Here is a 26052-nt window from a genome sequence, read left to right on the forward strand (position 1 = left end):
GGCTCAGTGTCAGTGGTCCTGTCTGGCTCAGTGTCAGTGGTCCTGTCTGGCTCAGTGTTAGTGGTCCTGTCTGGCTCAGTGTTAGTGGTCCTGTCTGGCTCAGTGTCAGTGGTCCTGTCTGGCTCAGTGTCAGTGGTCCTGTCTGGCTCAGTGTTAGTGGTCCTGTCTGGCTCAGTGTCAGTGGCCCTGTCTGGCTCAGTGTCAGTGGTCCTGTCTGGCTCAGTGTTAGTGGTCCTGTCTGGCTCAGTGTCAGTGGTCCTGTCTGGCTCAGTGTCAGTGGTCCTGTCTGGCTCAGTGTCAGTGGTCCTGTCTGGCACAGTGGTTAGTGGTCCTGTCTGGCTCAGTGTCAGTGGTCCTGTCTGGCTCAGTGTCAGTAGTCCTGTCTGGCTCAGTGTTAGTGTCCTGCCTGGCTCAGTGTCAGTGGTCCTGTCTGGCTCAGTGTCAGTCGTTAGTGGTCATGTCTGGCTCAGTGTCAGTGGTCCTGTCTGGCTCAGTGTTAGTGGTCCTGTCTGGCTCAGTGGTTAGTGGTCCTGTCTGGCTCAGTGTTAGTGGTCCTGTCTGGCTCAGTGTTAGTGGTCCTGTCTGGCTCAGTGTCAGTGGTCCTGTCAGGCTCAGTGTTAGTGGTCCTGTCTGGCTCAGTGTTAGTGGTCCTGTCTGGCTCAGTGGTTAGTGGTCCTGTCTGGCTCAGTGTCAGTGGTCCTGTCTGGCTCAGTGTCAGTGGTCCTGTCTGGCTCAGTGGTTAGTGGTTAGTGGTCCTGTCTGGCTCAGTGGTTAGTGGTTAGTGGTCCTGTCTGGCTCAGTGGTTAGTGGTCCTGTCTGGCTCAGTGTCAGTGGTCCTGTCTGGCTCAGTGGTCAGTGGTCCTGTCTGGCTCAGTGTTAGTGGTTAGTGGTCCTGTCTGGCTCAGTGTTAGTGGTCCTGTCTGGCTCAGTGTCAGTGGTCCTGTCTGGCTCAGTGTTAGTGGTCCTGTCTGGCTCAGTGTCAGTGGTCCTGTCTGGCTCAGTGTCAGTGGTCCTGTCTGGCTCAGTGTCAGTGGTCCTGTCTCGCTCAGTGTCAGTGGTCCTGTCTGGCACAGTGGTTAGTGGTCCTGTCTGGCTCAGTGTCAGTGGTCCTGTCTGGCTCAGTGTCAGTAGTCCTGTCTGGCTCAGTGTTAGTGTCCTGCCTGGCTCAGTGTCAGTGGTCCTGTCTGGCTCAGTGTCAGTGGTCCTGTCTGGCTCAGTGTTAGTGGTCCTGTCTGGCTCAGTGGTTAGTGGTCCTGTCTGGCTCAGTGTTTGTGGTCCTGTCTGGCTCAGTGTTAGTGGTTAGTGGTCCAGTCTGGCTCAGTGTTAGTGGTCCTGTCTGGCTCAGTGTCAGTGGTCCTGTCTGGCTCAGTGTTAGTGGTCCTGTCTGGCTCAGTGGTTAGTGGTCCTGTCTGGCTCAGTGTCAGTGGTCCTGTCTGGCTCAGTGTCAGTGGTCCTGTCTGGCTCAGTGGTTAGTGGTTAGTGGTCCTGTCTGGCTCAGTGGTTAGTGGTTAGTGGTCCTGTCTGGCTCAGTGGTTAGTGGTCCTGTCTGGCTCAGTGTCAGTGGTCCTGTCTGGCTCAGTGTCAGTGGTCCTGTCTGGCTCAGTGGTTAGTGGTCCTGTCTGGCTCAGTGGTCAGTGGTCCTGTCTGGCTCAGTGTCAGTGGTCCTGTCTGGCTCAGTGGTTAGTGGTCCTGTCTGGCTCAGTGGTCAGTGGTCCTGTCTGGCTCAGTGTCAGTGGTCCTGTCTGGCATATTGACAGTGGTCCTGTCTGGCTCAGTGTTAGTGGTCCTCTCTGGCTCAGTGTTAGTGGTCCTGTCTGGCTCAGTGTCAGTGGTCCTGTCTGGCTCAGTGGTTAGTGGTCCTGTCTGGCTCAGTGGTCAGTGGTCCTGTCTGGCTCAGTGTCAGTGGTCCTGTCTGGCTCAGTGACAGTGGTCCTGTCTGGCTCAGTGTTAGTGGTCCTGTCTGGCTCAGTGTCAGTGGTCCTGTCTGGCTCAGTGGTTAGTGGGCCGACCTTGTCTCAGTTTCAGCAGTTAGTTGTCTTGTCTGTCTCAGCGCTGCCACCGTGTGATGCGTATGTGTTACTGCCCCGCCAGGCGTTCATCAGGCAGACAGGCAGACAGGCAGACAGGCAGACAGACAGACAGACAGACAGACAGACAGACAGACAGACAGACAGACAGACAGACAGACAGACAGACAGACAGACAGACAGACAGACAGACAGACAGACAGCTTTCTCCTGGTTAACCTTCCTGTCCTCCCAGTCCATGATGGTCATCAAGCTGCCATACCATGCTGCTGGTATCGACTGTTAGATCTCATTACACCAATAGCTATTGTAGTCTGTAGTCTGTAGTAGCATAGTGTTGTGTCAATTGAAGGTACATTTACATTTTACATTTTAGTCATTTAGCAGACTCTTATCCAGAGCGAATTCCAGTCAGTGTGCATTCATATTACTAGGTAAAACAACCACATATCTCAGGTGTAATATGAACCACATATCTCAGGTGTAATATGAACCACATATCTCAGGTGGAGTATGAACCACATATCTCAGGTGTAATATGAACCACATATCTCAGGTGGAGTATGAACCACATATCTCAGGTGTAATATGAACCACATATCTCAGGTGGAGTATGAACCACATATCTCAGGTGTTCTATGAACCACATATCTCAGGTGGAGTATGAACCACATATCTCAGTTGTTCTATGAACCACATATCTCAGGTGTAATATGAACCACATATCTCAGGTGTAGTATGAACTACATATCTCAGGTGTTCTATGAACCACATATCTCAGGTGGAGTATGAACCACATACAGCTGAAGTAGGAAGTTTACATCCACTAAGGTTGGAGTCATTAAAACTCGTTTTTCAAACACTCCACAAATTTCTTGTTAACAAACTATAGTTTGGCAAGTCGGTTAGGACATCTACTTTGTGCATGACACAAGTACTTTTTCCAACAATTGTTTACAGAGAGATTATTTCACTTATAATTCACTGTATCACAATTCCAGTGGGTCAGAAGTTTACATACACTAAGTTGACTGTGCCTTTAAACAGCTTGGAAAATTCCAGAGAATTATGTAATGGATTTAGAAGCTTCTGATAGGCTAATTGACATAATTTCAGTCATTTGGAAGTGTACCTGTGGATGTATTTCAAGGCCTACCTTCAAATTCAGTGCCTCTTTGCTTGACATCATGGGTAAATCAAAAGAAATCAGCCAAGACCTCAGAAAAACAATTGTAGACCTCCACAAGTCTGGTTCATCCTTGGGAGCAATTTCCAAACGGCTGAAGGTACCACGTTCATCTGGACAAACAATAGTACGCAAGTATAAACACCATGGGACCACGCAGCCGTCATACCGCTCAGGAAGGAGACGCGTTCTGTCTCCTAGAGATGAACGTACTTTGGTGGGAAAAGTGCAAATCAATCCCAGAATTGTCTATTCCCTGCCCGTTTGGATCATTAAACTATTGTTTATTCGATGTGGTGTTTATCTGGGTCTTACCTTCATACCTGATATCTCCGGCAAGTGAGTTAGGAAGGAAGCATGTATCTTTGTAGTGACTGGTTGTATTGATACACCATCCAAAGTGTAATTAATAACGTCACCATGCTCAAAGGGATAATCGAAGTCTGCTTTATATGTTTTTTTTACCCATCTACCAACAGGTCCTTCTTTGTGAGGCATTGGAAAACCTCCCTGGTCTTTGTGGTTGAATCTGTGTTTGAAATTCACTGCTTCGACTGAGGGACCTTACAGATAATTGTATGTGTCAGCTGATCAGCCACCCATCTCTCATCTGACACCCTGAGAGAGTCAACAAATAAATTGTAAAAGGTTTTGGATATCAAATTACAGCATTGAGTTAGAATCCCATTAAACCTTTAATTCAGGATGTTTTTGGGGCCTTTTCAGCTCCTCTCCCAGTTAGTGGAGGTTTTCCCAAATCACTTTGCCATTTCCTTTCGCTTCATTGATCAATCTGAGGAAGAACTTTGCTTTTGCTTTTTTTCTCAGTGATATAAATAGACATCTGTCATCATTCCGACCAGACTTCAGTGCTTTATTCAAGGACAGATCCCATTCTCTCATCTGCCCCCAGAGGTCCTTGTTGAGCCATTGTAGAGACTTCTTAAATCTTGTCTTACATTAGAATTTCCTGGGAAAAAAATAGGTATTGACTTTGTCAATAGCTGACAGAAATGTTGTGTATCCAAACTGGGGCTTCATTGCCTAACAGATCAGACCAGTCAATTTGACTTATAGCTGCATCGTAGTTACTCTGCTCACTTTTCTGGATTTGTTTTTTATTGTACATTAATTGTACATTTAATATGGTTCTTAAATCTCTTTCTGGTGATCTTTCTAACCACCAATGTAACATTGTGGTCAGATATACCAGTTAGTAAATTAAGGGATTTAGTTATTTAATCAGGTCTGTTAAGACCAGATCAATTTAAGTCTGGGATGTCTATGTTACTCTGGTTGGTCCTTGTATTATTTGAGTCAGGTTGAAATGGTCTATGATCTCTTTTGAGTTTTATTCCTGCAAGTTTTATTTTCCCAGTTTATATTGAAATCACCCATGAGGATGATCTCCTTTTTATGATCACATTCTTTAAGCATGGCATTTAGACGGTCATAAAACGAGGTATCAGATGTCGGTGGTCGATATAATCCAATAATAGTGAGAAACGTACAAGGGGAGAGGAAGACATTCAGCCCCATACATTCAAGGTCATTGGCATGTTTCCGTTCGATACGATTGCATTTCATGTTATCGTTCATGTACATACACAATCCACCCACTCTGCCCTGAATATGGAATATCCAGGGACATTAAAGGCAGAAATAGGAGAAGATTTCAGATAAGAGATTACAGTCAGTCAATAAATGTTCCACCTGTTCACTCTTAGAAATAATAAATAATACTATGAATATTCAGATGACATCCTAATATTCCTGTAGGAACGAGGGTTTCAGAGCATTTTAGCCTGATTAACGGTTTGAAAAAGGTTCATGGTACAATGTTTTCTAATCGCTGGGTTAAGGGAACTGAGTTTATGTTTCCAAGGGGAGTTTCGTTTGGGACATTTATCAAGATTTTCTGCAGATTGCTCATTCTCTTAAAAAGTAATGTTAGCGACAGAGGTTAACGCTAACATACACAGAATGTCTTTCCATGAACCAAATAATACTCAAATATAGATTCATAATAAAATAATATAGGTTACTCAAATATAGATTCATAATAAAATAATATAGGCTAGTCAAGTATAGCTTATTTCAGTCATTCATGTTCCACCATTCATCAATGTTTTCGGTCTGGATGGTTCACTAGGAGGACTTTTCTCCACTTCTCCCTGAATTATGTCCTCCATATCAGCCTTCTTTTTTGCAGGTGTCCTAACTCCAGACTCTGATGGGGAGCTTGGTAACCTGGGCCGCTTGGTGTCCTGGGCCGCTTGGTAACCTGGGCCGCTTGGTATCCTGGGCCGCTTGGTAACCTGGGCCGCTTGGTATCCTGGGCCGCTTGGTAACCTGGGCCGCTTGGTATCCTGGGCTGCTTGGGTGTTTGACTCTAATGGGGAGCTTGGTAACCTGGGCCGCTTGTTATCCTGGGCCGCTTGGTATCCTGGGCCGCTTGGTATCCTGGGCCGCTTGGTAACCTGGGCCGCTTGGTATCCTGGGCCGCTTGGTATCCTGGGCCGCTTGGTACCCTGGGCCGCTTGGTAACCTGGGCCGCTTGGGTGTTTGACTCTAATGGGGCGCTTGGTACCCTGGGCTGCTTGGTAACCTGGGCCGCTTGGTACCCTGGGCCGCTTGGTACCCTGGGCCGCTTGGTAACCTGGGCCGCTTGGTACCCTGGGCCGCTTGGTACCCTGGGCCGCTTGATATCCTGGGCCGCTTGGTACCCTGGGCCGCTTGGTAACCTGGGCCGCTTGGTAACCTGGGCCGCTTGGGTGTTTGACTCTAATGGGGAGCTTGGTACCCTGGGCCGCTTGGTACCCTGGGCCGCTTGGTAACCTGGGCCGCTTGGGTGTTTGACTCTATTGGGGAGCTTGGTACCCTGGGCCGCTTGGTACCCTGGGCTGCTTGACTCTAATGGGGAGCTTGGTACCCTGGGCTGCTTGACTCTAATGGGGAGCTTGGTACCCTGGGCCGCTTGGTACCCTGGGCCGCTTGGGTGTTTGTTGGTTCCGGATAGTTTGTATGAAGGGGTCAGTACCAACCTCCTCACGTATAGTTTACTATTACAATGTTACAACTCCTATACAGTACCATTCAAATGTTTGGACACACCTACTTATTCCAGGTTTTTTAATTTTTTTATTATTTTCTACATTGTACAATCATAGTGAAGACATCAAAACTATGAAATAACACATATGGAATCATGTAGTAACCAAAAATAGTGTCAATCAAATCAAAATATATTTTATTTTTGAGATTCTTCAAAGTAGGCCTTGATGACAGCTTTTGCACACAAAATAAAGAAAACCCCTTGAATGAGGTGAGTTCAAACTTTTGACTGGTACTGTATATGACTTCTATGTTTCATGTGTTCATATATGTGTGATACAGTATTGAAATGTTTAACTATTATTTAGTTCAATCAGAAAGTATTCAGACCCTTTGATTTTTTTGGACATTTTGTTACATTACAGCTTTATTTTAAAATTAATTCAATATTTATTTGTTCTCATTAATCTAAACACTATACCCCATAATGCCAAAACAAAAACAGTTTTTTTGACATTTTTGTTAATTTATTGAAAATAAAAAAAACAGAAATACCTTATTTACATAAGTATTCAGACCCTTTGCTATGAGACTCGAAATTGAGCTCAGGTGCATCCTGATTCCATTGATCATCCTTGAGATCTTTCTACAACTTGATTGGAGTCCACCTGTGGTAAATTCAATTGATTGGACATGATTTGGAAAGGCACACATACTGTCTTTATAAGGTCCCACAGTTGACAGTGCATGTCAGCGCAAAAACCAAGACATGAGGTCTAAAGAATTGTCCGTAGAGCCCGGAGACAGGATTGTGTCGAGGTACAGATCTGGGGAAGGGTACAAAAACATTTCTGCAGCTTTGAAGGTCCCCAAGTACACAGTGGCCTCCATCATTCTTAAATGGAAGAAGTTTGGAACCACCAAGACTCTTCCTAGAGCTGGCCGTCCAGCCAAACTGAGCAATCAGGGGAGAAGGGCCTTGGTCAGGAAGGTGATCAAGAACCCGAGTTCCTCTGTGGAGATGGGAGAACATTCGGAGAACAACCCTCCAGTAAGACACAATCTCTGCTGCAGTCCACCAATCAGGCATTTATGATAGAGCGGCCCGACGGAAGCCACTCATCAATAAACGGTACATGACAACCCACTAGGAGTTTGCTAAAAGGCACCTCAAGGACTCTGACCATGAGAAATGCCAAGCGTCACGTCTGAAGGAAACCTGGCACCATCCCTACGGTGAAGCACGGTGGTGGCAGCATCATGCTTTGGGGATGTTTTTCATCGGCATGAACTGGGAGACTAGTCAGGTTTGAGGGAAAGATGAACGGAGCAAAGTACAGAGAGATCCTTGCTGAAAACCTGCTCTACAGCGCTCAGGACCTCAGACTGGTGTGAAGGTTCATCGTCCAAAAGGACAACAACCCTAAGCACACAACCAAGACAACTCATGAGTGGCTTCAGGACAAGTCTTTGAATGTCCTTGAGTGGCCCAGCCACTTGAACCCGGTCGTACCTCTCTGGAGAGACCTGAAAATAGCTGTGCAGCAACGCTCCCCGTCCAACCTGACAGAGCTTGAGAGGATCTTTAGGGAAGAATGGGAGAAACTCCCCAAATACAGGTGTGCCAAGCTTGTAGTGTCATACCCAATAAGACTGAAGGCTGAAATCGCTGCCAAAGATGCTTCAACAAAGTACTGAGTAAAGGGTCTGAATACTTAGGAAAATGTGATATTTCAGTTTTGAATTTTTTTATACATTTGCAAACATTTCTAAAAACATGCTTTTGCTTTGTCATTATGGGGTATTGTGATGTCATTATGGGGTATTGTGATGTCATTATGGGGTATTGTGATGTCATTATGGGGTATTGTGTGTAGATTGATGATGTGGGGAAAAAATGTCATCCATTTTAGAATAAGGCTGTAACGTAACAAAATGTGGAAAAAGTCAACGTGTCTGAATACTTTCCGAATGCACTGTATGTAGATTCTGAATTGGAGAACCCCCCCCTCCCCCCCTCCCCCAAAAAAGTTGTTTGACCTTAACCCGTTCGGCAATTTCATTGGTCTAATGAAAGCTTCATGCCGCCCAAAAAACTGAGCACGTCACAGAATGTGTTTTTTTGGAGAAAAAAATTTGAAAGCGGGAAAAATCTATTTATTACCAGCGTCATTGTTTAAGCCGCGAGGTTCAAAGCCTGGGAAAAAAGTTGCGGCTTATAGTCCGTAATTTACGGTATGTGAACAAATGTGTTGATGTGCCTTTGAGCAAGGCTCCTAACCCTAATTGGTCCTGTAAATTGCTCTGGGTAAGCGCGTCTGCTAAAATGTAAAAAATAATAATAATACCCCCAAGCTCCTCCAAGACCTCTCCTTCACGGTTATCTCCGCCCTCCAGACGTTCCTTGGGACCAGCAAAATTCGAGCCTGGGTGAATTTCAATCTGCAGAACAGCAAAGGGGAGATGCAACCCGCTGTGGTCCTGCGTCTCCTGCTGGTGGCATCGAGCATAAGGAATTCCTAATGGGAATCATTGGAGGATTCAGGCGAAAATAATAGTGGATTACAACCATATACAGTCAATGATTGTAACATTACCATCTAAACCCTGTTTTATAAATACAATGTGATTTCCACAACCTTATGGGCAGGCACAACTATAATATAGAAAATAAACATTCATACTTTGGTTTCTGTGCGTTTTCAAACTGTGTAAATCACAAATTATGAACCTACAATAGTCTATGCCATCTCTATCTAATCTCAAAATACTATGGCAACTATCATCTACTGTAGATACAAGAAACAACCATAAGTAGCCATAAGGTTGCCTAAATGCAATTAGAAAATAATTCATCCCTACATGTATTGTTTTTAAATATGTGCCATGTAAAAAAAATTAAAACGTTTCGGAGCACATGTTGCATGATGAAAACACATATCCATATTATAATGTTTTTGTATGGGGTTGAGAGATTTATATATGTTATTGAAATATATGATCACATAATTTTTATATGTATGTCAGGTTTATATATGGGTTTTAAATATATGATCACATATTTGTATATGTATGTCAGGTTTATATATGGGTTTTAAATATATGATCACATATTTGTATATGTATGTCAGGTTTATATATGGGTTTTAAATATATGATCACATATTTGTATATGTATGTCAGGTTTATATATGGGTTTTAAATATATGATCACATATTCTAAAAGATATGTCACGTTGATATATAAGGCCATGTATTACTTTTCCTTATGGGAGAGATAGGACCTCACCAGATTCCCTATGGTGTGCTGTTCCCTAACACGGACTGTATTTGGGTTTCATCTTGGCTCACTTTTAGCCCTGAGGCACCTGGGACAATTAGAGGGGGAGGAGTCTCAGCCCTGAGGCACCTGGGACAATTAGAGTGGGAGGAGTCTCAGCCCTGAGGCACCTGGGACAATTAGAGTGGGAGGAGTCTCAGCCCTGAGGCACCTGGGACAATTAGAGTGGGAGGAGTCTCAGCCCTGAGGCACCTGGGACAATTAGAGGGGGAGGAGTCTCAGCCCTAAGGCACAATGAGAGGGGGAGGAGTCTCAGCCTTATGGCACCTGGGACTGTTAGAGGGGGAGGAGTCTCAGACCAGGAAGAGAGCCCTACCCTATAGGATTAGAGTCTACTAGTCTGACCAAGAAAAACCAATCTGACCTCATCTCATGTTTCAGCATACCTAAGTGGTTATAATGTAGAGCTTCATAATAACAGAGACACATAAACTAGCGTCTTCTGATACACTAACACACACAACGCCATGGCTTAAACCTCCCTCTAGAGAGCTGTAGGTAGATCATCTATCCAGTAGGAGGTGCTGTAGGTAGATCAACTCTCCAGTAGGAGGTGCTGTAGGTAGATCATCTATCCAGTAGGAGGTGCTGTAGGTAGATCATCTATCCAGTAGGAGGTGCTGTAGACAGATCAACTCTCCAGTAGGAGGTGCTGTAATGTAGATACATCATCTCTCCAGTAGGAGGTGCTGTAGACAGATTAACTCTCCAGTAGGAGGTGCTGTAGACAGATTAACTCTCCAATAGGAGGTGCTGTAGACAGATCAACTCTCCAGTAGGAGGTGCTGTAGATAGATCAACTATCCAGTAGTAGGTGCTGTAGATAGATCAACTCTCCAGTAGGAGGTGCTGTAGATAGATCACCTCTCCAGTAGGAGGTGCTGTAATGTAGATAGATCAACTCTCCAGTAGGAGGTGCTGTAGATAGATCAACTCTCCAGTAGGAGGTGCTGTAGGTAGATCAACTCTCCAGTAGGAGGTGCTGTAGACAAATCAACTCTCCAGTAGGAGGTGCTGTAGGTAGATCAACTCTCCAGTAGGAGGTGCTGTAGATAGATCAACTCTCCAGTAGGAGGTGCTGTAGGTAGATCAACTCTCCAGTAGGAGGTGCTGTAATATAGATAGATCATCTCTCCAGTAGGAGGTGCTGTAGACAGATCAACTCTCCAGTAGGAGGTGCTGTAGGTAGATCAACTCTCCAGTAGGAGGTGCTGTAATATAGATAGATCATCTCTCCACTAGGAGGTGCTGTAGACAGATCAACTCTCCAGTAGGAGGTGCTGTAGGTAGATCAACTCTCCAGTAGGAGGTGCTGTAGATATATCAACTCTCCAGTAGGAGGTGCTGTAGACAGATCAACTCTCCAGTAGGAGGTGCTGTAGATAGATCACCTCTCCAGTAGGAGGTGCTGTAGGTAGATCAACTCTCCAGTAGGAGGTGCTGTAGATATATCAACTCTCCAGTAGGAGGTGCTGTAGACAGATCAACTCTCCAGTAGGAGGTGCTGTAGATAGATCAACTCTCCAGTAGTTTAGATTCATTCTAATTTGAGGTACGACGTCTCAAAATGGGCATACAGTTCTATTGTGGATTTTTTCTCATTTTTTTAAAAGTGAATGTCTTTTAAGGGAGTGTACGAGCACACTCGTTGGGTTAGCCTTGCCGACTCCGGGCTAGCCGCCAGCTGAACTGGAGCATGCTGATGTCTTAACTGCAGGTGGCAGAACAGTAGTGGTTATAATGACAGATAGACAGATGCTACAAATCAGTGCCATGGTTAAGAACCTTGGCTGGCTGTCTGGCTGGCTGACTGGCTGACTGGCTGGCTGGCTGACTGGCTGACTGACTGGCTGGCTGGCTGGCTGACTGACTGGCTGGCTGGCTGGCTGGCTGGCTGGCTGGCCTGCCCACTCCTAGCTCATGCATATATTAAACACACACACACACACACACACACACACACACACACACACACACACACACACACACACACACACACAGATGTTCTATACAACAGAGTAAATGTAATGTCATCGGACAGTAAAGCAACCGTGTGGATGGATTTGGGTAGAAGCCGAAGTATACCACTTATAGCCAAACAAACCTCTAAAACTGTCGCGTATTCATTATCATTGCTTGTTAATATCCTCTTTATTAAACGACTCAGACATAAATAGTTGTCTTTCTTGGCTCAGCTTGTGTGGTGTTTAGTGTTTGGCGTTGTGTTTTTTAGTCCTGATCTTTAGTAGGTTACCAATAAACAGGTCATCATGCCATGGAGGTGTCTCTGTCAGAAACAGCAATACATTAGTTCAACTAGCTCACGATGCAGGATAGACATTTAAAAAAAAAAAAATTATAATAATTACTCGGGGGAACCGTTTCTGCCTATTCATGCGACACGTCCCCTTTAAATGCGAATCTCGAGGAGTGGCGGAGAGCAGAGAAGGGAACGGAACCTCTTTTGTATGCGCGGCAATGTCCAAGTGCAGCCTGTGCGTTTCAGCGCCAACCAGCTGAATGATGGCGAATTGTGAGAGACATCAGAGAGAGAGAGAGAGAGAGAGAGAGAGAGAGAGAGAGAGAGAGAGAGAGAGAGAGAGAGAGAGAGAGAGAGAGAGAGAGAGAGAGAGAGAGAAACAGACACACAGTCAAGGGACGGGGTTTACATTAGACACATCGTGTCTCTTTAGCTTGTAGCGAGCTCCGGAGAGAAAGGGCGGAGAGCGACAATAAGGATCAATTTTCAAGTGTTTATGAGGAGGAGACGCGTCGGGTACCCAGCACCGACCACAGCGGAGAGAGCATCGCGGCGGGTCCCCTGCACCAACCACAGTGGAGAGAGCATCGCGGCGGGTCCCCAGCACCAACCACAGCGGAGAGAGCATCGCGGCGGGTCCCCAGCACCAACCACAGCGGAGAGAGCATCGCGGCGGGTCCCCAGCAGCAACCAGCCCGAGAGAGCAACGCTGCGGAGCACCACCGCGGCGGCAGGGAGAGCGGCATCAGGGTGATTGTTGCATGTCTTCTCTCCCTCTGAATGCCTAGAGAGCGGCGTGCTTGACTAACTAGAGCTGATTATGACCGAATCGGCAGCTGCTGTGAGCTGCTATGAAGCCTAGTGCATGGAGCCTGCTGTGTTCTGCCTGTCTATCTGATGTGAATGATCTGCCCCGGAGAGAGAGAGAGAGAGGTGCCGCGGCTGTAGAGCATGTTGTCAGAGACACCTGCCGTTCCTAACGGGCACTGACTGGTTCTACCCTGGGTCTTCCCTGCTTCTAGCCTGGGTCTTCCCTGGTTCTTCCCTGGTTCTACCCTGCTTCTCCCCTGCTTCTACCCTGGTTCTACCCTGCTTCTACCCTGGTTCTTCCCTGGTTCTAGCCTGGGTCTTCCCTGGTTCTTCCCTGGTTCTACCCTGGTTCTCCCCTGGTACTACCCTGGTTCTACCCTGGTTCTAGCCTGGTTCTACCCTGGTTCTCCCCTGCTTCTCCCCTGGTTCTCCCCTGGTTCTTCCCTGGTTCTCCCCTGGTTCTCCCCTGGTTCATCCCTGGTTCTACCCTGCTTCTACCCTGGTTCTTCCCTGGTTCTAGCCTGGTTCTACCCTGGTTCTACCATGGTTCTCCCCTGGTTCTACCCTGGTTCTTCCCTGGTTCTAGCCTGGGTCTTCCCTGGTTCTTCCCTGGTTCTAGCCTGGTTCTCCCCTGGTTCTAACCTGGTTCTACCCTGGTTCTAGCCTGGTTCTAGCCTGGTTCTACCCTGGTTCTTCCCTGGTTCTAGCCTGGGTCTTCCCTGGTTCTCCCCTGTTTCCACCCTGGTTCTACCCTGGTTCTCCCCTGGTTCTCCCCTGGTTCTACCCTGCTTCCCCCCTGGTTCTTCCCTGGTTCTACCCTGGTTCTACCCTGCTTCTCCCCTGGTTCTTCCCTGGTTCTACCCTGCTTCTCCCCTGGTTCTTCCCTGGTTCTACCCTGCTTCTCCCCTGGTTCTTCCCTGGTTCTACCCTGGTTCTACCCTGCTTCTCCCCTGGTTCTTCCCTGGTTCTACCCTGGTTCTACCCTGGTTCTACCCTGGTTCTCCCCTGCTTCTCCCCTGGTTCTTCCCTGGTTCTCCCCTGGTTCTTCCCTGGTTCTACCCTGGTTCTTCCCTGGTTCTCCCCTGGTTCTCCCCTGGTTCTCCCCTGGTTCTCCCCTGGTTCTACCCTGGTTCTACCCTGGTTCTACCCTGGTTTGTAGGTTTCTCTGCTGCTAATAGAGAGACAAACATACTGAACACAGTCAGTAAGACATACTACAGCATGGTGGTTATGATGAGGCTTGATAGTTGCATGTACTTGGACAAACAGGTGTCTCTCTCATCACATATATATAAAATATATATAATATATAATATATATATAATATATAGCTTTGCTGTTTTCATTCCCGGACTGAAAACACTAACAGAGAACATGGAAGGACTGTGTTATTCCACGGAAGAGGTTATGAAAATCAGATTGAAATTTATCTTGTTATTACTGTCATCACTGTGTGTAAATCAATGGCTCTTCCCCATCAGATAGATGTGTTGACGGTGGGACTGAAGAGAGCCAAACAAATGCCATGTCATTTTGTGATGTCACACGGTAAAAATAACAGCCTTCCATAGGGAATACTGACCTGTTTTGAGATACACAACCCAAAAACAGCTTCCACGTCGTTCTGTCTTTATGCACGGATCTACGATCATAAGGGCTAATTACGAGCCGCGCCGCCACTACCCTCCCGTGTGTCTCCACAGTAATTCGCTAAAGGACTAGCTACATTACCTCACCGCTGTTCCAGGCAGCGAAATGATGGACTAGCTACATTACCTTACCGCTGTTCCAGGCAGCGTGATGATGTTCTACAGGACCAGCTACATTACCTTACCGCTGTTCCAGGCAGCGACATGATGTCCTAAAGGACTAGCTACATTACCTCACCGCTGTTCCAGGCAGCGTCATGACGTCCTAAAGGACTAGCTACATTACCTTACCGCTGATCCAGGCAGCGCAATGATGGACTAGCTACATTACCTTACCGCTGTTACAGGCAGCGTGATGATGTTCTACAGGACCAGCTACATTACCTTACCGCTGTTCCAGGCAGCGTCATGACGTCCTAAAGGACTAGCTACATTACCTCACCGCTGTTCCAGGCAGCGTCATGACATTCTACAGGACTAGCTACATTACCTTACCGCTGTTCCAGGCAGCGTCATGACGTCCTAAAGGACTAGCTACATTACCTTACCGCTGTTCCAGGCAGCGTCATGATGTCCTAAAGGACTAGCTACATTACCTTACCGCTGTTCCAGGCAGCGTCATGACGTCCTAAAGGACTAGCTACATTACCTTACCGCTGTTCCAGGCAGCGTCATGATGTCCTAAAGGACTAGCTACATTACCTTACCGCTGTTCCAGGCAGCGACATGATGGACTAGCTACATTACCTTACCGCTGTTCCAGGCAGCGTCATGATGGACTAGCTACATTACCTTACCGCTGTTACAGGCAGCGTCATGACATTCTACAGGACCAGCTACATTACCTCACCGCTGTTCCAGGCAGCGACATGATGGACTAGCTACATTACCTTACCGCTGTTCCAGGCAGCGTCATGATGGACTAGCTACATTACCTTACCGCTGTTCCAGGCAGCGTCATGACATTCTACAGGACCAGCTACATTACCTCACCGCTGTTCCAGGCAGCGTCATGACGTCCTAAAGGACTAGCTACATTACCTCACCGCTGTTCCAGGCAGCGTCATGACATTCTACAGGACCAGCTACATTACCTCACCGCTGTTCCAGGCAGCGACATGATGGACCAGCTACATTACCTCACCGCTGTTCCAGGCAGCGTCATGACATTCTACAGGACCAGCTACATTACCTCACCGCTGTTCCAGGCAGCGTCATGATGTCCTAAAGGACTAGCTACATTACCTCACCGCTGTTCCAGGCAGCGTCATGACGTCCTAAAGGACTAGGTACATTACCTCACCGCTGTTCCAGGCAGCGTCATGACGTCCTAAAGGACTAGCTACATTACCTTACCGCTGTTCCAGGCAGCGACATGATGGACTAGCTACATTACCTTACCTCTGTTCCAGGCAGCGTCATGATGGACTAGCTACATTACCTTACCGCTGTTACAGGCAGCGTCATGACGTTCTACAGGACCAGCTACATTACCTTACCGCTGTTCCAGGCAGCGTCATGACGTCCTAAAGGACTAGCTACATTACCTCACCGCTGTTCCAGGCAGCGTCATGATGGACTAGCTACATTACCTCACCGCTGTTCTAGGCAGCGTCATGACGTCCTAAAGGACTAGCTACATTACCTTACCGCTGTTCCAGGCAGCGTCATGATGTCCTAAAGGACTAGCTACATTACCTCACCGCTGTTCTAGGCAGCGTCATGACGTCCTAAAGGACTAGCTACATTACCTCACCGCTGTTCCAGGCAGCGTCATGACGTCCTAAAGGACTAGCTACATTACCTCACCGCTGTTCTAGGCAGCGTCATGACGTCCTAAAGGACTAGCCAGCGTCATGATGTCCTAAAGGACTAGCTACATTACCTCACCGCTGTTCCAGGCAGCGCCATGATGGACTAGCTACATTACCTCACCGCTGTTCCAGGCAGCGTCATGACGTCCTAAAGGACAGGGAGAATGAGCGAAAGAGTCTTGTTCTGCTGATCCCAGCATCTCTGAGCCATATTTTAAGAAGTGCTCTCTTAATGAAAAGCGTCCCTCCCTGCACACCACCAGCGTCACCCCTTGACCTACAGAACGGGCACCAACCGGTGGCTGAGCAGAGGCAGCAGAGTTTGAGAAGGGAGGTGGCAAGGGCTTTAAGGTAGACAGACCCCCCCCCCGATAGATACAGCCCCGGGGTAAATGGGATATATCTGTCTGTCAGCAGTCAGGCTCCATGGTTACCGTGGGTGTCATACTGATGTATATTTCAGGTATTGATGTGATACTGATGTACAGTGAGGGGAAAAAAGTATTTGATCCCCTGCTGATTTTGTACGTTTGCCCACTGACAAAGAAATGATCAGTCTATAATTTTAATGGTAGGTTTATTTGAACAGTGAGAGACAGAATAACAACAAAAAAATCCAGAAAAACATGTCAAAAATGTTATAAAATGATTTGCATTTTAATGAGGGAAATAAGTATTTGACCCCTCTGCAAAACATGACTTAGTACTTGGTGGCAAAACCCTTGTTGGCAATCACAGAGGTCAGACGTTTCTTGTAGTTGGCCACCAGGTTTGCACACATCTCAGGAGGGATTTTGTCCCACTCCTCTTTGCAGATCTTCTCCAAGTCATTAAGTTTTCGAGGCTGACGTTTGGCAACTCGAACCTTCAGCTCCCTCCACAGATTTTCTATGGGATTAAGGTCTGGAGACTGGCTAGGCCACTCCAGGACCTTAATGTGCTTCTTCTTGAGCCACTCCTTTGTTGCCTTGGCCGTGTGTTTTGGGTCATTGCCATGCTGGAATACCCATCCACGACCCATTTTCAATGCCCTGGCTGAGGGAAGGAGGTTCTCACCCAAGATTTGATGGTACATGGCCCCGTCCATCGTCCCTTTGATGCGGTGAAGTTGTCCTGTCCCCTTAGCAGAAAAACACCCCCAAAGCATAATGTTTCCACCTCCATGTTTGACGGTGGGTATGGTGTTCTTGGGGTCATAGGCAGCATTCCTCCTCCTCCAAACACGGCGAGTTGAGTTGATGCCAAAGAGCTCCATTTTGGTCTCATCTGACCACAACACTTTCACCCAGTTGTCCTCTGAATCATTCAGATGTTCATTGGCAAACTTCAGATGGGAATGTATATGTGCTTTCTTGAGCAGGGGGACCTTGCGGGCGCTGCAGGATTTCAGTCCTTCACGGCGTAGTGTGTTACCAATTGTTTTCTTGGTGACTATGTTCCCAGCTGCCTTGAGATCATTGACAAGATCCTCCCGTGTAGTTCTGGGCTGATTCCTCACCGTTCTCATGATCATTGCAATTCCACGAGGTGAGATCTTGCATGGAGTCCCAGGCCGAGGGAGATTGACAGTTTTGTGTTTCTTCCATTTGTGAATAATCGCACCAACTGTTGTCACCTTCTCACCAAGCTGCTTGGCGATGGTCTTGTAGCCCATTCCAGCCTTGTGTAGGTCTACAATCTTGTCCCTGACATCCTTGGAGAGCTCTTTGGTCTTGGCCATGGTGGAGAGTTTGGAATCTGATTGATTGATTGCTTCTGTGGACAGGTGTCTTTTATACAGGTAACAAACTGAGATTAGGAGCAGTCCCTTTATTAAGAGTGTGCTCCTAATCTCAGCTCGTTACCTGTATAAAAGACACCTGTGAGCCAGAAATCTTTCTGATTGAGAGGGGTCAAATACTTATTTCCCTCATTAAAATGCAAATCATTTTATAACATTTTTGACATGCGTTTTTCTGGATTTTTTGTTGTTGTTATTCTGTCTCTCACTGTTCAAATAAACCCCATTAAAATTATAGACTGATCATTTCTTTGTCAGTGGGCAAACGTACAAAATCAGCAGGGGATCAAATACTTTTTTCCCTCACTGTATATTTAAGGTATTGATGTCATACTGATGTATATTTCAGGTGGTGATGTCATACCGGTGTGTATGTCAGCCTGTGATTTATAAATGTCTAGCATATGTGTATTTAATGTGATATTGTGATTTTATTACTAATGTGTATTTAATGTAATACCAGTGTGTATTTAAGCTGGTAAAGCCATGGTAATGTAATACTGGTCTGTATTTAATGTAATACTGGTCTGTATTTAAGCCGGTAATGCCATGGTAATGTAATACTGGTAGTGTATTTAATGTAATACTGGTGTGTATTTAATGTAATACCAGTGTGTATTTAAGCTGGTAAAGCCATGGTAATGTAATACTGGTCTGTATTTAAGCTGGTAATATCATGGTAATGTAATACTGGTGTGTATTTAATGTAATACTGGTGTGTATTTAATGTAATACCAGTGTGTATTTAAGCTGGTAAAGCCATGGTAATGTAATACTGGTCTGTATTTAAGCTGGTAATGCCATGGTAATGTAATACTGGTCTGTATTTAAGCTGGTAATGCCATGGTAATGTAATACTGGTCTGTATTTAAGCTGGTAATGCCATGGTAATGTAATACTGGTCTGTATTTAAGCTGGTAATATCATGGTAATGTAATACTGGTGTGTATTTAATGTAATACTGGTCTGTATTTAAGCCGGTAATGCCATGGTAATGTAATACTGGTCTGTATTTAAGCTGGTAATATCATGGTAATGTAATACTGGTGTGTATTTAATGTAATACTGGTCTGTATTTAAGCCGGTAATGCCATGGTAATGTAATACTGGTCTGTATTTAAGCTGGTAATATCATGGTAATGTAATACTGGTGTGTATTTAATGTAATACTGGTCTGTATTTAAGCCGGTAATGCCATGGTAATGTAATACTGGTCTGTATTTAAGCTGGTAATATCATGGTAATGTAATACTGGTGTGTATTTAATGTAATACTGGTCTGTATTTAAGCTGGTAAAGCCATGGTAATGTAATACTGGTCTGTATTTAAGCCGGTAATGCCATGGTAATGTAATACCGGTCTGTATTTAAGCTGGTAATGCCATGGTAATGTAATACTGGTCTGTATTTAAGCTGGTAATGCCATGGTAATGTAATACTGGTCTGTATTTAATGTAATACTGGTCTGTATTTAAGCTGGTAATGCCATGGTAATGTAATACTGGTGTGTATTTAATGTAATACTGGTCTGTATTTAAGCTGGTAAAGCCATGGTAATGTAATACCAGTCTGTATTTAAGCCGGTAATGCCTGTAACTGTCGAGGATAATTCTAACCAATTTGTCTCTGGTTTAATATTTCATTCAGAACTTCTTGAATAATGCAGACCCAGCTCCTCACGGCTGCTACAGACAGTCCTTTAACACATCAAATATTACCAATCTGCTCCCCATTATGGAAAATAGACACCAAGTTTGTACCAAATGGCACCCCCATTCCCTATATTGTGCACTACTTTTGACCAGGGCCCATATGGCTGTTGTCAGAAGTAGTGCACTAGGTGGGGAATAGGGTGCCATTGACGATGGAAACATCAACAACTGCATGCTTCTCTCTCTCTCTCTGCAGCATTCAGAGAGCCATCTCAGAGCTTGACCTTGGATAGATGTGGTAATTGGAGACTAATGTTTTTTTACTGCATCCCAAATGGCACCCTATTCCCTATATAGTCCACTACTTTTGACCAGCACCCTATGGGTTATACCCTATTGGCCCTACCCTATGGGCCCTGGTTAAAAGTAGTGCACTATGTAGGGAATAGGGTTCCATTTCAGGACGCAGGCAGAGTGTATCCATCACGTAGAGATTGTATGGAATGGATGGAGCTCTCAGCAGCTAATCAGGTTATCCTGGTGGTCTTACTGGCCTATAAGAGAGATGATTCGGTATGACCGGTGGATACTATTGATCTGTGGCTCGTATGAAAGAGAACTCATTACCAGTAATCACTTAATACAAGCAGACAGGATGGCGTCGTGGGCTATCACATTATTCATAACTTGGAGAAGATCCCCAAAAAAACAGCTAAAAACATAACATGGAGCATGTCCTTGTAAAGTGCTTTTCAGTCCAGGAGTAGGTGTAATTGGAGTCCGGGAAACCAGCCCTGTTTGCAGCTAATGACATGATTAAGAATTTTTATGTTGTGTTTGTAAATTCGTGAATTATATCTAACCATCCTATCATCTTATCATCCTATTTTATCATCCAATCCTATCATCCTATCCTGTCATCATATAATCCTATCATCCTATCCTATCATCCTATCCTATCACCCTATCATCCTATCATCCTATCCCCCTATCACCCTATCATCCTATCATCCTATCCCCCTATCACCCAATCCTATCATCCTATCCTGTCATCATATAATCCTATCATCCTATCCTATCATCCTATCCTATCATCCTATCATCCTATCATCATATCATCCTATCCTATCATCCTTTCACCCTATCACCCTATCATCCTATCTTATCATCCTATCTTATCATCCTATCCTATCATCCTATCATCATTTCATCCTATCCTATCATCCTATCACCCTATCATCCAATCCTATCATCATATCATCCTATCATATCATCCTATCATATCATCCTATCATCCTATCTTATCATCCTATACTATCATCCTATCATCCTATCATATCATCCTATCATATCATCCTATCATCCTATCTTATCATATCATCCTATCTTATCATCCAATCCTATCATCCTATCCTATAAACCTGTCATCTTATCCTATCATCACCATCATCCCAACCTCTCATCCCTACTGCCCCCTCCCTTTCCCTGTCTTAACGCTGCAGGCTCTGCCCTCTTCCTTCACCATGACGGTTGCTACGGGCGACCTGGGGGACGAGGCGGCGGCCCATCCCGGTGACCCGTACGAACCAGAACCGGACCACGAGTGCTGCGAGCGCGTAGTCGTCAACATCTCCGGGTTGCGCTTCGAGACGCAGCTCAAGACCCTCTCCCAGTTCCCTGAGACCCTGCTGGGGGACCCCAAGAAGAGAATGAGGTAGCTAGAGTACTTTAGTAATACTGGTTAAACTGTGTTTGTATGTTAACCCCAAGAAGAGAATGAGGTAGCTAGAGTACTTTAGTAATACTGGTTAAACTGTGTTTGTATGTTAACCCCAAGAAGAGAATGAGAACTTTAGTACTTCTATAAGGTGGCAAGATAAAGTATGTTATATGAATATTCTAGTTTCTGGGCAGGAGTAATAACCAGATTAAAATCGGGTACGTTTTTTTATCCGGCCGTGAAAATACTGCCCCCTATCCTAAACAGGTTAACTCCTAGAAGAGAATGAGGTAACTAGAGTACTTTAGTAATACTGGTTAAACTGTGTCTGTATGTTAAAAACCTCTTACATCTAGATGTTCCGCTAGCGGAACGCCTCACCAATATCCAATGGTAGAGCGTGGCGCGAATTACAAATACCTTAAAAAATGCAAAAACTTCAATTTTTCAAACATATGACTATTTTACACCATTTTAACTCCTATAAGAGAATGAGGTAACTATAGTACTTATACGGATAACTCTTTACGGTTGAATGTTTACTATCTATTGCAATTTCTTTCTGTTTGTATCTACTATTGACATTGAGGGCTCTATTCAATCCGTTTTTTTTGTTGCAGAAATTCAAACGTTACAGCGTGATTGAAATTTAAAAGCAATGTTCCCGTTGTTAGTGGAGACTGCGTTCACAGTAAACACTGCAAATGGTTGGCTCAATCCGAAATGAGCTTTCCATTTCTATGTCGTCATCCTGTAATGGTTCAGCAATAAAATCTACGAAGTATTAATTACATCATTCAAACCCCTCCATCTCTATCCACCAGGTACTTTGACCCTCTGAGGAACGAGTATTTCTTTGACAGGAACCGTCCCAGTTTCGACGCCATCCTCTACTACTACCAGTCGGGCGGGAGGCTTCGTCGGCCGGTTAATGTCACCCTAGACATCTTCTCTGAGGAGATCCGTTTCTACGAGCTGGGAGAAGAGGCCATCGAGATCTTCAGGGAGGATGAGGGTTTCATCAAGGAGGAAGAGCGACCTCTTCCAGAGAACGAGTTCCAGAGACAGGTACATCCTAATGATGTATGTTTTTTTAGTTTGGGCTACAGTTACATGGCACAATTAGAAAAGCAATTTTAGCTGCCTTGCAACTGAGTTGCTTCTTGATTGCTCCGTGACACGGAGCAATCAATTCCATCAGGAATAGTAAAGGTTTATGTCACACATTTTAGTGGCAAATTGTCTAGTTAATCTAAACTGTTAACATCAAGTGCAACTCAGAGACTTTTTGCTGTCTGCTGTACATTTTATGAATAAAAACATTGACCTTTGACCTTTAACAGGTGTGGCTGCTGTTTGAGTATCCCGAGAGTTCCGGCGCAGCCCGTATCATCGCCATCATCAGCGTCATGGTGATCCTGATCTCCATCGTGTCCTTCTGCCTGGAGACACTCCCCGTGTTCCGGAACGACGAAGAGGACGACGGCAACAAGGTGTTCCAGCCTTTCAACAACTCCACTTCTTCCTACACCTCCTCCTACTTCACTGATCCCTTCTTCATCCTGGAGACGCTCTGCATCATCTGGTTCTCCTTTGAGTTTCTCGTCCGCTTCTTCGCTTGTCCCTCTAAAGCCGGGTTCTTCGGTAACATTATGAATATCATCGATATTGTGGCGATTATTCCATATTTCATCACGTTGGGCACAGAGCTGGCAGAGAAACCGGAAGACGGGCAGGCGGGGCAGCAGGCCATGTCTCTCGCCATCCTCAGGGTCATCCGTCTGGTCAGGGTGTTCAGGATCTTCAAACTGTCCAGACACTCCAAGGGGCTCCAGATCCTGGGCCAGACACTGAAGGCCAGCATGCGGGAGCTGGGTCTGCTCATCTTCTTCCTCTTCATCGGAGTCATCCTCTTCTCCAGCGCCGTCTACTTCGCCGAGGCCGACGAGGCGGACTCACAGTTCAGCAGCATCCCAGAAGCCTTCTGGTGGGCCGTGGTTTCTATGACTACCGTCGGCTACGGCGACATGGTGCCCACCACCATCGGCGGGAAAATCGTCGGTTCGCTCTGCGCCATCGCCGGCGTGCTGACCATCGCCTTGCCCGTCCCCGTCATCGTGTCCAACTTCAACTACTTCTACCACCGGGAGACGGAAGGCGAGGAGCAAGCGCAGTACCTGAACACTCCCGTTGCCCCCAAGGACGACTCAGCCGAGGACCTGAAGAAGAACGGCCGCAGCAGGACTGGATCCACCCTCAGTAAGTCAGACTACATGGAGATACAGGAAGCAGCACTGAATCACAGCACAGAGGACTTCAGAGCAGAGAGCCTGAAGACAGGCAACTGCACCCTGTTGGCTAATGCTAGCACCCTGTTGGCTAATGCAAATAAGCAAGCTAACTCTAACACATTGGCTAACACCAACTACGTCAACATCACCAAGATGAGAACGGATGTATAGCCTCTTTCAGGCGTTACAACAAGTGACTTCCTTGACTGTAGAGGTGCAGGGGGACTGGAAGGAAAGAGTAGGGAGGAGGGGGAAGAAGACTGAGGGAAAATCCCTCCTCTCTGATGTTGTAGAAGGCTTGGAGACCCTACTGTGGGAGTCCAGAATGGATCACATAAACTCTGGTAAGAGCAGAGATCCGGCATCTCACCCCCCGGAAACGGATCTGTTCCTAACTCAACCCCCTTGCCCTTTCTTCTCCTGTTGGGAGTTGAAGCGTCCTTGTGTTCGGTGACTGTATGGCGTTAGTCTGGGCTGTGTCACTGTTCAGCTGTCCAGTAGTCGTCTATATGCTCTGCTCGCTGCAGTAGTCCAATAGTAGCCAAACGGCTGGTACTAGACTATATAAACTCACTGACAGCAAAACGGGACCACACCCTTATCTTATTCCACACTCTGCTCAAACTGCCCGCTGTTATCGTCAGCACAGATCTAGCATCAGCCTGCCCTGAACAAATCCTAGCCCGTAACCAGTAGGATATATACTACAAAACTGACCTCAAATCAGCGTCTCATCTTAAAACTACTTAGCTCTAACTGCCAGCCAATAGGAGCTTCTTAACCTCCTCTCTCCCACCCCATACCCCCTGAACCTCTCTCCCACCCCATTATTCCCTGAACCTCTCTCCCACCCCATTATTCCCTGAACCTCTCTCCCACCCCATTATTCCCTGAACCTCTCTCCCACCCCATTATTCCCTGAACCTCTCTCCCACCCCATTATTCCCTGAACCTCTCTCCCACCCCATTATTCCCTGAACCTCTCTCCCACCCCATTATTCCCTGAACCTCTCTCCCACCCCATTATTCCCTGAACCTCTCTCCCACCCCATTATTCCCTGAACCTCTCTCCCACCCCATTATTCCCTGAACCTCTCTCCCACCCCATTATTCCCTGAACCTCTCTCCCACCCCATTATTCCCTGAACCTCTCTCCCACCCCATTATTCCCTGAACCTCTCTCCCACCCCATTATTCCCTGAACCTCTCTCCCACCCCATTATTCCCTGAACCTCTCTCCCACCCCATTATTCCCTGAACCTCTCTCCCACCCCATTATTCCCTGAACCTCTCTCCCACCCCATTATTCCCTGAACCTCTCTCCCACCCCATTATTCCCTGAACCTCTCTCCCACCCCATTATTCCCTGAACCTCTCTCCCACCCCATTATTCCCTGAACCTCTCTCCCACCCCATACCCCTGAAACTCAACTATGTGGATGTTATTTCGCCTCAGAAGAATGTAAGAGGTATTTCATCAATGTGCTTAATGTTAATGTGTGCCCTGTCAGCTCTCTCTGGGCTCTCTGGGCTCTCTGGGCTCGCTCTCTGGGCTCGCTCTCTGGGCTCTCTGGGCTCTCTGGGCTCTCTGGGCTCTCTCTCTGGGCTCTCTGGGCTCTCTGGGCTCTCTCTCTGGGCTCTCTCTCTCTCTCTCTCTGGGCTCTCTCTCTGGGCTCTCTGGGCTCTCTCTCTCTCTCTGGGCTCTCTGGGCCTCTCTCTCTCTCTGGGCTCTCTGGGCTCTCTCTCTGGGCTCTCTGGGCCTCTGGGCTCTCTGGGCTCTCTGGGCTCTCTCTCTCTCTCTGGGCTCTCTCTCTGGGCTCTCTGGGCTCTCTGGGCTCTCTGGGCTCTCTGGGCCTCTCTCTCTGGGCTCTCTGGGCTCTCTGGCCTCTCTCTCTGCTCTCTGGGCTCTCTCTCTCTCTCTGGGCTCTCTCTCTCTCTCTCTGGGCTCTCTCTCTCTCTCTGGGCTCTCTCTCTCTCTCTGGCTCTCTCTCTCTGGGCTCTCTGGGCTCTCTCTCTCTGGGCTCTCTCTCTCTCTCTCTGGGCTCTCTCTCTGGGCTCTCTGGGCTCTCTCTCTCTCTCTCTGGGCTCTCTGGGCTCTCTCTCTCTCTCTGGGCTCTCTGGGCTCTCTCTCTGGGCTCTCTGGGCTCGCTCTCTGGGCTCTCTGGGCTCTCTCTCTCTCTCTGGGCTCTCTCTCTGGGCTCTCTGGGCTCTCTGGGCTCTCTGGGCTCTCTGGGCCTCTGGGCTCTCTGGGCTCTCTGGGCTCTCTGGGCTCTCTCTCTGGGCTCTCTCTCTGGGCCTCTGGGCTCTCTGGGCTCTCTCTCTGGGCTCTCTGGGCCTCTCTCTGGGCTCTCTGGGCTCTCTGGGCCTCTCTCTCTCTCTCTCTGGGCTCTCTCTCTCTCTCTCTGGGCTCTCTCTCTCTCTCTCTGGGCTCTCTCTCTCTGGGCTCTCTCTCTCTCTCTCTGGGCTCTCT

General features: G+C 46.7%; 1 protein-coding gene across 1 annotated transcript; it reads left to right on the plus strand.

Annotated features, from left to right (window-relative positions):
* The first annotated feature begins 12234 nt into the window (after positions 1–12234).
* On the plus strand, positions 12235–25160 carry kcna2b (potassium voltage-gated channel, shaker-related subfamily, member 2b). The gene is made up of 4 exons (XM_045696569.1): positions 12235–12617; positions 21074–21285; positions 22116–22359; positions 22635–25160. The coding sequence occupies exons 2-4, from the start codon at positions 21095–21097 to the stop codon at positions 23751–23753; spliced, it is 1554 nt and encodes a 517-aa protein (XP_045552525.1). The 5' UTR covers positions 12235–12617; positions 21074–21094; the 3' UTR covers positions 23754–25160.
* The last annotated feature ends 892 nt before the right edge of the window (positions 25161–26052 follow it).

Source organism: Salmo salar, chromosome ssa15, assembly GCF_905237065.1.
Source record: "Salmo salar chromosome ssa15, Ssal_v3.1, whole genome shotgun sequence".
NCBI classification, from domain to species: Eukaryota; Metazoa; Chordata; class Actinopteri; order Salmoniformes; family Salmonidae; genus Salmo; species Salmo salar.

Excerpts from the sequence above, each read along its gene's own strand:
- kcna2b (XM_045696569.1), top strand. The coding sequence starts at position 21,095 with ATGACGGTTGCTACGGGCGACCTGGGGGACGAGGCGGCGGCCCATCCC. Across the intron at positions 21,286-22,115 it reads GACCCCAAGAAGAGAATGAG|GTACTTTGACCCTCTGAGGA; the intron begins GTAGCTAGAGTA and ends TCTATCCACCAG. Across the intron at positions 22,360-22,634 it reads AGAACGAGTTCCAGAGACAG|GTGTGGCTGCTGTTTGAGTA; the intron begins GTACATCCTAAT and ends GACCTTTAACAG.